The following is an 11,555-nucleotide window of genomic DNA, read 5'->3' as shown; positions in this document are numbered from 1 at the left end:
TCTATCGATGCAGATGACCAGGGCCTCAAGGACATCAATAGCATCCAACATCTAGCGAAATAGAAAAATGCACGAAGCAAGAAGATTAATATTGGAAAAATGGCATGAAGCAAGAAGAACTATATAATGTTTAATTAAGCAAAACATTATTAGTCATAGCAGAAGGAGATAAAGAAAGTCAATAATAGTACAAATGCTTGTCATTAATTAAACTGAATATGCTTAAAGTCCCTATCTGATTTAGACTAAGCAGGAGAACATCTGATACAACTAATAAAGCAAACCTCCATAAAGGTTTTTAATTTGCCAAACTTTACAGAAAGAAGAACCGGACTATTTAATATCTAATAGATGTGGAGCAACTGAGCATGTCAACAAGAATTAAACCAACTGTCAGGGTGAGCAAATCAGCACAAACCAAGCAGACCATCTTGCTAAAGTTACGAAATTTGCACCTTGCCATGCACCAAATACCAACATGATTTCCACTTGAATTTAATCTTAGCATTGTCATTCCAGTTTGGAAATACCATCGAACTCTCACGGTTCAGAGCTTCTAATTATTATTATTTTGACAACGCTACCACCTAATTAACAATCCGAACAATGAACTATAACATCATGTGAAACTACATGAGATGACAAAATAATAAAATGATGGATCCATGCATGTTAGGAGCTAGGCGCAAATGAATATTGCCAGACCTGCAAACAAAACAACTTGAGAAATCATTATTTGAAACCACAAAAGGCATGCAGAAAATATAATCAGGAACCTCCAAAATCCTGAAACAACACACCCAGAAATGTAAGTGCAAAATTCACCCGATCGTTTACCATATACTATTTCTTAGAACATGGCTCCATAGGATGGTGATGCAAAAGAACACTATTTTTTGTGTATTTAGTAGCAAACCTGCAATGCACAAAAGAGATGAAATGGTTAATAAATGTGCCAATCATTCTGAAGCTAGCTATCATGCAAACGATAGAGAAGGAAGATGACAACGGGTAAGGAATGCTATCATGGTCTGAAATAAAATAAAAAAACGCTCTGGAATCTCAGATACTATTATCATAGAGCGTAGCTAGCTACCACGCAAGAATTTCAGAAAACAATAGGTATAAGGAATGTGACACAGAAAAGCAAGACAATCATTGACCATGAAAGAAACAGATCTGTAACATCTTCCTTATAACATGTCTATTTCTAATGATAAGATATGAACAATAATAACATATAATGGCGCAATTGTCACCACGATCTACTTTCACACCTCCTGCACACCGCAGAAGGAACACTGGAAGATCATAATACGATGGCAGCCTGACAAAGCTGTAGCCAACCCAAATAGGAGCAAGAATGGTGCCTAACATCAATTGGCCTGTCAGAGAAAGGCAAAAAAGACTAAAGTGATAACCTGACTATAGATTCTAGAATTATGCATCGAGGAATAGCCTGAGTTTTATTGACCCTTGACCCTGATAACTGGATCTTGTTTCATCTGAATTTCTTCAAATGCCTAGTTCGTCGACTTTATATATTCTTTGATCATTGGCATCACTTTCTTTCAGAAAACAATATGAAACTAACCTACAGCAAGATAAAACATATGCCCATTATAAAGGGACAATTGATGAAATATTACATTATGCATTGATATGCACACTTGCATAGGATCATCACACCTGATAACACTAAAAATAGACTGATGAAAGCAATAACGCAAACTAAGTCAACCATATAAGCAAGAAAATTAGCTTATACCATAAAAGAGAGACAATTATCTTTATTCCTTATTTGTGAAGAGACGCAAAATCCCTTGCCTTATAGAACCGCAATTTCAGCTGAAACAGAAGGAAACAAAAATATCAAAACACATTCAGCCAACTCGTTCATGCATGTGGAGAGTACATGCCTGTGTGATTAGAACATATGCAAGCAGGGATTTCTCTTCAGATTTTATTACAAAGGATGTAGACATTAAGGGTAGAATAACGGACAATCACCTAGCTGCTGCACACTATGTGAAAAAAAACTGCAGAGCAGGAGGCTCACCTTGTTGCTGTGGGCTAGTGTTGCTTGGCGAAGTAGTAGATGCAGGCTTGAATGTTGTTGGTTATATGACTCTGCCTTCACAATCACCTATGTGAGACGCAGCGTGCCAGCCGGATCTTCTCCGCGATGGCGACAACGACAACCTGCACGACGGGAGATGGAAGGAGCAGCGGTGAGAGAGAGAGAGAGAGGCTGCGGCCACTTGACGCGGGCCTCGACAAGCGGGAAGGAGAAGGGCCAGGGCGGGGCGGATGGGTGACGGGTCCGGGGCGTACCTCTTGGGCGAGCCACGCTGGTAACGCTGCGGCCACTTGGTGCGGGCCTCATCGGCGGGGACGGGGGCTTGCCGAGGAACTCGGGCTCCTTGTCGCCGGCGGCCACGTTCCTGGCCTTCTTGGTCGCCTGCGCTATGCGCCTCTTGGCCGCCGCCGCCGCCGCTGCGTGCCCCAACTCCTTTTGCTGCTCCCTGGAGGTAGCCATCTCGTCCTCCTCCCCGAGCGCCAGCTCCTCCGAGCGCCGAGCTCCTTCACGCACACCTCGTCCTCCGCCACCTGCTTCTCCTCCACCTTTGCCTTCTTCTCCCTCGGCGCCTTGGTGGTCTTCTGCTGCTTCTTGCCCGCCGCTGCCTTGGGCGTCGATCTAGGCGGCTCGGGCTCTGACTCGGCCGCGGAGGGAGTGGGAGTGGCAACCCGTCTCGGCTCGACGTCCTGGTCCTCCTTCTGCCGAGCGCCAAGGACGATGAGAGGCAATTAGAGAGGGCACAGAGCAGCGACTCGAGATCGGGGGAAAGGCGTTCCTCATGGTGAATCGGACGTGGTGCGCGAGCTTGACTGAGGAGCGATGGCGCGGAGCAGCAGCCGCTGCGGTGCTTCTCGGAGGGCGGCGGCGACGCGAGGGGAGGCAACGAAGAGAAGGAGAGGGGGCGGCGGCGTTAACGCGAGGGAGAGACCCAGCCCTAGAGAAGGGGACGAACGGGAGGATGAAGAGGCAAGGCAGCCGCGGCTCTCGCCTCATCCACTGACGGGCCAACCAGTGACGACCACGCAACGGGGCAGCACGTGAAAAGACAATATCGCCCTCAGCGGGGCTCCCAAATCACGGCGGTGGTAGGAGATATTTACCTCTCTCTTCCAGAAACCAATCAATGGCCGACACGTAACGGACCAGGACACGAAATGTCAAAAACACCCTCGTCGAAAACTGGGAATTACGCACGGTGGCAGCCCGGGTTGTATACTGTTTTGATCTACAGTTCCTTTTTTGATCCGACGGCTGCGGTCTTCCATGAAGGAGATCGGACGGCCAGGAACGCATCAAGGGCCAGATCCAACGGCCAGGAAACGCTAAACTCCAAGGAGGCTGGGGGTCTCCCAGTATGCATCTTTCTGGATATAAACGGTTCCCAAGTACTATGATCTTGGTTAGTCCATCAGTTATATTATATATAGACCATGCCGGCGCGCGTTGCTGCACCCGTCTATCTTTTCGATAAAATGATGGTGATTTTTATGAATATATGAGGCATAAAACATGAAGGTAACTTGTAAAAGGATTTTCGCCTGCATAGAAGAGGGGGGTTAGCATCGAAGGAGTGTAATAATTAGGTAGTAGGTTCTGAAGAAAGAAAGGCATGTACAGTATGAGGAATTATCTGATTGAAAAAGTAAAAGCTCTAGGTAGAAGGCAAATCATTTGTACCAAATCCTCCGCTGCTCACAAGACAGTCATACCAATTTAATGAAGTAACTTTATGTGGCTTAATAAAATGAATATATAATAAAATACTCCTACTTTTATTTACTCTGCATATTAGAGTTGACTGAAGTCAAACTTCGTAAAGTTTGACCAAGTTTATAGAAAAAAATATAAACATTTATTATCATAACAAATCTATATGATGTGAAAGTACATTCAGTAATAAATCAAGCGATATTGATTTGTTATTTCTTGTATATGTTAATATTTTTGTTTATAAACTTTGTCAAAGTTTACAAAGCTTGACTTTGACTAAAGCTAATACGTGGACTAAATAAAAACGGAGGGAGTACTTACAAGCACCATCTGTGTAAGTCAAGATTCCAACATACTCAAATATTGCATTACTCATGTCTACATGACCTCCTATCTAAATAGGAAAATAACTGATGGATTGGTAATGCAGAGCAACCATCTGATTTGCACCTATGGGCAGATTTTATTGACTGTTACAGTGACCCTAAAGTTTAACGACACTATTGAGTAAGTTCTCACCTGATACATCATGGACATTCTGCAAATATATGAGAGCATCAACCAGAACATATGTGATGACTGGAGGAAATTTCACAGGAAGTGCCCTTTGCGGAAAGAAAAGACATTACGTTAGCCCTCAAGGCTTCAAATAAGCGAAGAACAAGTTGCAAACTCTGTTGTACAATCAATTTAGATGGAAATGGAAACAAAAGGAAATTTCAACTAAGCAAAATCTCCAAGCATCTGTAACATGGCTGGCAAAGTAGATGTTTCTCCACAACATTATCTATATGATTTATCCCTTCTGGATAAATACAAACTGATCAAGTAAAAGGCATAAAATACTCGACATCACATTTAACAATAGGAAAAACGAAAATGAAGCACCATTGAATTGAGCCTAGATGATCTGACAAGTTTCGCCTTCTTTAGTTCCTCAATTGTTATTTTATATGCCTCACGTTTTCCGTTCCATTCTAGATGACCTGGTTTAGATCGAAATGAAGCTGAACATATATATTTGTTTGTTTCATGATTCTTCATAAAGCTGCAGTGGTCTTCAGATTCTTTGTAAGAGGTTGCGAAAGAAATACATCAAACTTTGCAGAATAATAATCCAAAAAATTAGTAATAACTATTTCAGTCAGATCCTCATTTGGCGGTACATAAGCAATGCTCTCATCTCTCGGTAAGTTGTGTAATATCTTCACCGATATATATCTGATCCTAAGCATCAAAAGCGACATGTTACATGGTAATGTCATGGATATGTAAATTAAATAACTATTGCTTAACTAAAAAAACAAATGAACTTGTTATACTTCATTCTTAAAATTTAATACATACTGTAATAAAAAAATTAAAGCAAGCACTTGTAGGAAACATCTGTAAAGGCAGTCATAAGATGGATTCGGTACCAGAAAACTACAAATCACTTGCAGGAAAGGGTCAGGTAGGTGTATTTGAGACAGAATAATTGTTGAAGATACAGACTCCAAATCTGCAACCTTTAATAACTCACTCGAGTTACACATTATAAAGGTGAAGTCCATAGGTTAAATCTGAACAAAATGATTTCCCTTGTAGATAAACCGAGGAAAGTACATGGAGTATGGACATATGATTGATCTGTCAGCAACTCCTTTTCATGTGACTATTAAAGAAAAAAAATCCTTCATTGCGCTTTTGGACCTGCAGTAACCAAAAACTATTGATCAGACAACAGTGCCCATTTTGATACTCGTGTGGGCATTAATTTGTTCACATATTTCTTTGAATAGAGAAACATTATAGTCAGGAAAAACTAATTTTTCAACTGTCATGGAGTTCTATATTAAGGCTATACGTCACTGCATCATCTTACTTCAAAGACAATGGCTCGACACACGCAGAATTTACACATGACAGCTCCTCAACATGAACTGCATCCTCCAAGAACAAAAGAACATTTGTTCTGAAAAAAAAGAACACGAACCACCGCATCAATTCCACTACTCCAGCAGCAGGAGATGGATACCTAGCTAGTGCTACAACAGCTACTGACTATTGAAGGGGCAGATTGAGGCGACCAAAGATGCGAAGGGCCTCCAACAATCTGACTAACAACAACTACAAGAGTTTTGGAGAGAAAAAACAACGACATTAGATGGAATACGAACCAGGGGGAGGAGGACGTAGGGGCACAACAGATCTGCACCAGGGAAGAAAAAAAAGCATCAACCTAGGCAAGGAGATTATATATAGGCGCATCGGAGGATGAACTAAGGAGGAGGAGAAGGCAGCGGGATTGTAACGCACATCCACCATCAGTGCTGACGAGTAACGCGCCTTCACTGCCATTATTGATTGACCCTCCAGCCGCCGCATCAGCGCCCCTTCGCATCGCCGGCTGAATCCCCCCATCACATGGCCTCCTGTTGTGTCCAGGTGGGCTCAAATAGCCCAAGCACAGCCTTGCGTTGTTTTCGCGTAGGCCCAATTCAACAACAAATCAACAATTTTGTTGCCGGAGCAGCGGCCCAGCCTGTGTAGCGCTATCCAATGGCCAGAGACGCCCAAAATTCCAAATCCGACGGCTAAAATCACTGATGGCCTGAGAGGGCTGGATTAGTGCGTGGTTTTAATGTATCTAAATAGTGTTGCATGCTCTTTTCATTTTTTTGGTGGCATATCATTGATGATCTTGCTCTGTTTGCTATCATTGATAGATGGTGCTGACTCCTCTGTTATAGTCATGATCGTCGTTCACAAATTGAACTTTGGACTATATTTTTTAGGAATGTCCTCTGATATGTTCTTCTTTTCTATCAATCCCTGTATTATTAGCTTGCTTGGTCACTTTCCTAAGAGGATCGATTAGCATTAGCTAGCCTGTACCTTGTGATGGCACTCATGGAGCTGGTTTCCCCATAGCATTATTGATTCATCCTTTCATAGTAGAACATTGAATTTTGCATTTGTATCATAAAATTTTGCGTTTTGTTCATCTGATCTGTATTGAGCTTGGTTGCCATCTCTCATATTGTTTTGGCGGCATACTTAGCTATGCTGGTGGTGTATCACTGATCTTCCTCTGTTTGCTATCATTGTCTTACTTGAGTCATTGATAGATGGTGCTGACTCATCTGTTATAGTCATGATTGATTGTTATTCCGCAATTGAACTTTGGATTATTTTTTAGAGATGCCCTCTGATCAAACTCTGTAATACTAGTTTGCTTGCTTTCACCTCTTGGTGCACTTTCCTAAGTAACAGGATCCAACTTTAGCATTAGCTATGGCTGTGCCTTCTGATGGCATTCATGAAGCTGGCTTTTTCACATATTATTGGCCTTTCTTTGATATTTTTTTAACGTCTTGTTCATCTGATCTGTATTCAGCAGCTTGCTTTTGCTTGGCATGTCCATAATACTATTGTTTTGGCAGCACACAACATACTAAGAAGCAACAATATAATGTCTGTGCTGTTAATTTGTGCAGGTGTTCTCAACCGCCGCTGACAACCAGACGCAAGTGGGCATCAAAGTGCTGCAAGGCGAGCGCGAGATGGCAACAGACAACAAGCTCCTGGGCGAGTTTGACCTGGTGGGCATCCCGCCGGCGCCTAGGGGCACGCCGCAGGTGGAGGTGACGTTCGACATCGACGCGAACGGCATCGTGACGGTGTCGGCCAAGGACAAGGCGACGGGCAAGGAGCAGCAGATCACCATCCGGTCGTCGGGCGGGCTGTCGGAGGCGGAGATCCAGAAGATGGTCCAGGAGGCTGAGGTGCACTCGCACAAGGACCAGGAGCGCAAGGCCCTGATCGACGTTCGGAACACGGCGGACACCACCATCTACAGCGTGGAGAAGAGCCTGGGCGAGTACCGGGACAAGGTCCCCGCGGAGGTGGTGTCGGAGATCGAGGCGGCCGTCGCGGACCTCCGCGCCGAGATGGCCTCGGACGACGCCGAGAAGATCAAGGCCAAGATGGACGCGGCCAACCGGGCCGTGTCCAAGATCGGGCAGCACATGTCCGGCGGTGGCGGCGGGGCTGAGGGTGGTGAGCCAGGGTCGCAGCAGGGTGGTGGTGGTGGCGGCGACGAGGCCCCTGAGGCGGAGTACGAGGAGGTGAAGAAGTGAGAGTCTCGACTGCGTTACTTAGTTGTAGAAGAGGCAATCTTGTGATGGATGTTACTCCCTGTTACTTACTACTCATGAGATGAGAGGTCAGGCTGCGTTAGGTAGTTTTGTGGTGCTCTGCTGAAGGTGCGTGTGCATGCTGTATCTCATATAAGTTCCCTGTGTGTTTTGTAAGCTGGTAGACCGGCGAGGACGCAATGTTACCCATGACCATGAGAGATGAGAGATGATTGATGCCTGGAGGAGGTCGTGGTTGATGGATGCTTGTTGAATGTGAAGCAGCAGCGGCAGCAGCAGCTGTGTTTTGCTCTGTCAGTCCCGTTGGTTGTCGTCTTGTCAGTCACGTTGATTGGGTAGTGAGCACAAGGAACCCTTTAGCTGTGCTGTGCTGTGCTGCTCATGGACTAAAACTTTCAACTTCGTTAAAGAAGCCAATGTCTTACCTTCCAGCCTGCTAGAGCAAATATGTCGTCTACACAATGCCACCCCACTAGACTACAATATGGGTGACAAGTATTATGGATCGGAGGGAGTACACAAACAGACAAGTAATATTTTCGATAAAGGGCGTTTTTATTAGCTCATAATGTAGCATCAAGTGGATACAAAGCATAATGAGCGACATCCGGCCTCTGCATAGCTAAGATGCACACAAAAAGTCTAGCAAAGTATGTATAAAAAAATGACAAGTTGGCAACAGTAAAGCCATATGAGTCCAAAACTATGCCAATGTCAACGGAGGAGGTGGACCGATCCGGAGATTATGTTGCCACCCATGTTGGGTAAAAACATTCTGGCCATCCGCTCCAATCGCATACACACCACCTTGAACAGCGATTGATACTCCGTTCGCTGTAGCGTAGACCACATACGAAGCCAGTGCGTACAAACGGTAAATAATCTGTATAGAAGAAGAGGTTTTGCCATTAAAAACACAATCGTTTCTATATAGCCAAAGCGACCATAATAAGGCAGACGCTCCCACCCGTATTAGCGTACTAAAAGTATTTGGTATTCTTTGAGCCAGTGGCCATATATATTGGCAACACTTGTTGGTGAATACAGTTTGGACGCTATTTGGATGACTGATCATATAAAACGCGCGAACTTGCACTAAAAGAAGAGGTGTTTAATTGTCTCGTCATGAGTACAAAAACTACACTTCTTACTTCCTTGCCAGTTGCGTTGAGCGAGGTTGTCTTTTGTTAGCACAACTCCTCTCCAAACATACCACATGAAAATCTTATTTTCTAGTGGCATCTTTGATTTCCATATTAGTTTATTATTATTCAATGGAACCTCTGAGTGCGAGAGTGCACGGTACATAGAGTCAACTGTGTAGGACCCAGATGTAGTGAGATTCCAGCGAAACCATTCCTCCCTTGTGTCAAGTTAACCGAATCCAAACGAGATAAAAGATGTTGCCATGACGCAAGGCGGAGGCCAATCAAATCCCTCCTAAATGATACATTCGGCGGGGAGGAGCTGAGCACGTGCGCAAGAGTATCATTTTTATCGCGTACAATTCGGTACAAGGCCGGATACTGTTCCTGAAGAGTGGTGTTTCCTAGCCACCTGTCCTCCCAAAAATGTATCTCGAAGCCATCCTTTATCGCGAATGATCCAAAGCGGAATAGATGTTTCTTTACCGCCATCAGACCAGACCAAAAATGTGAGTCACCAGGTTTCCAATATGCCTGGGACAACGCTTTTTGGCCTAGATACTTATTGCGCAACAGGGTTTGCCAAACACCATCTTCGATAAGTAGCTTGAAAAGCCATTTACTGAGCAAGGCATCATTCTTAACCTGGAGGTCCTGAACACCTAAACCTCCCTGGCCTTTAGGTCGACAAACCACACTCCATTTAGTTAGCCTATACTTTTTATTTTCACTATCTCCTTGCCAAAAGAATCTGGATCTGAAGTAATCCATTCTTTGCAGAAACCCTTTGGGAATTTGGAAAAATGAGAGCATGTAGAGAACCATGTTTGTGAGAGCAGAATTCATCAAAACTAGTCGCCCTTCAACGGAGAGCAACTTGCCTTTCCAACTGCTCAACTGTTTCTCCAATCGCTCTTCAAGATGTTTCCATTCTGCATTAGTGAGGCACCGATAATGAATCGGAATTCCCAAGTATTTAATCGGAAATTGGCCTTGTGCACAACCGAACAAGTCAGCATATTGTGCAGCCGCCTCCTTGGCTTCTTCGAAACAGAACAATTCGCTTTTATGGAAGTTAATTTTCAGACCTGACATTTGCTCAAAAGCTGAAAGCAATAGTTTCATATTTTTAGCCTTATCTAGGTCATGTTCCATAAAAAGAATTGTATCATCGGCATATTGCAAGATAGAATGTCTGCCATCCACAAGATGTGGCACTACTCCAGCAATTTGACCGTCTTGTTTAGCGCGTTTGATCAAAGTAGCCAACATGTCAACGACAATGTTAAATAACATTGGAGACACTGGGTCACCCTGTCGTAATCCCTTTTTCGTCTGGAAGTAATGACCTACATCATCATTGACTTTTATAGCCACACTACCTCCAGTAATGAAATTTTGGACCTAGTCGCGCCATTTATCTGAGAAACCTTTCATTCTTAGGGTCTGTTGGAGAAATGACCATTTGACTTTGTCGTATGCCTTTTCAAAGTCAATTTTAAATACTACTCCACTCATGTTCTTCTAGTGCATCTCATGGACGGTCTCGTGAAGGATTACTACTCCATCGAGTATATTTCGTCCTTGCATGAAAGCCGTTTGGGATGGTTGAACAACATGATCAGCGACCGCGTTGAGCCTATTAGTCGCAACTTTGGTGAAGATTTTGAAGCTGACATTAAGGAGGCAGATCGGTGTAAACTGTTGAATCTGTTCAGCCTCCTTAGTCTTTGGCAACAAAACAATCTCGCCAAAATTAAGCCTAGATAAGTCTAGTTGGCCGGCATGAAAAAAATGAACAACTCCATTAGGCCAGTCTTAATGACATCCCAGAAGTTCTGATAGAACTCCGCGGGGAAACCATCAGGGCCTGGAGTTTTGTTATGTTCCATTTGGAACACCGCAGCTCGCACCTCCTCTTCAGAGAAATGTGCCGTCAGGATATCATTCTCTTCTTCTGTGACTTGTGAAATGTCATCTGTTCGGGTCTCATCTAGAGTGAAGTTCCCTTCCTCTGGAGCCCCAAACAGACACTTGTAGTATTTGGTTATATAACGCTTGAGCTCTTCCTGACTCTTGATCCGTCCCTCATCCCGTTGGAGGCTAAAAATACACTTCTTCCTATGCCGCCCATTGGCGATCATTTGGAAACATTGTGTATTGTTGTCTCCCTCCAAAATGAATTGGGCACATGATCTTCGATACCACTTGATTTCCTCTTCTCGCAATAGACGTGCAATCTGCTCATTGGATTGATTTTTCATATCAATCTCCTGTTGAGACAAAATGCGAGTCTCTGCTATTTTGTTGAGGTCATCTATAATAGTGGAAAGGCGTTGCTTTTCTTTTTTATATATACCACTTGCGTGTTTGGCCCATCCAGTTAGGAACCGCCTCATGGCTCGAATTTTGAAGTTCCATCTTTGAATCGGTGTGCGACCAACGGCAGGCCTCTCCCATAAATTCTTAACTATATCCGCA

At 43.9% G+C, this 11,555-nt stretch overlaps 1 protein-coding gene and 1 long non-coding RNA gene across 7 annotated transcripts in view; one reads left to right on the top strand and one right to left on the bottom strand.

Annotated features, from left to right (window-relative positions):
• LOC119283451 (heat shock 70 kDa protein, mitochondrial) overlaps positions 1 to 8,240 on the top strand; it is a 13,670-nt gene extending 5,430 nt beyond the window's left edge. Inside the window, exon 5 of the mRNA XM_037563003.1 lies at positions 7,270 to 8,240. Within this exon, the coding sequence (XP_037418900.1) occupies positions 7,270 to 7,911 (642 nt within the window). The 3' untranslated portion in view covers positions 7,912 to 8,240. The remainder of the gene's footprint in view (positions 1 to 7,269) is intronic.
• Positions 7 to 2,840, bottom strand: LOC119283462. 6 transcript variants are annotated; one of them, XR_005139049.1, is made up of 6 exons: positions 2,335 to 2,840; positions 2,060 to 2,202; positions 1,769 to 1,848; positions 1,422 to 1,594; positions 801 to 916; positions 7 to 705 (listed from the first exon to the last, which is right to left on the bottom strand). It is a non-coding gene; the product is annotated as an uncharacterized LOC119283462 (long non-coding RNA). The 6 variants fall into 6 exon arrangements; XR_005139050.1 differs by having other exon boundaries at positions 838 to 916; positions 2,335 to 2,838; XR_005139047.1 differs by adding an exon at positions 1,278 to 1,385 and having other exon boundaries at positions 7 to 916; positions 1,482 to 1,594; positions 2,335 to 2,838.
• Positions 8,241 to 11,555: the final 3,315 nt, after the last annotated feature.

The sequence above is a fragment of the Triticum dicoccoides genome, chromosome 1A (assembly GCF_002162155.2).
Source record: "Triticum dicoccoides isolate Atlit2015 ecotype Zavitan chromosome 1A, WEW_v2.0, whole genome shotgun sequence".
In the NCBI taxonomy this organism is placed as follows: Eukaryota; Viridiplantae; Streptophyta; class Magnoliopsida; order Poales; family Poaceae; genus Triticum; species Triticum dicoccoides.
This window is presented reverse-complemented; position numbering and strand designations above follow the sequence as displayed.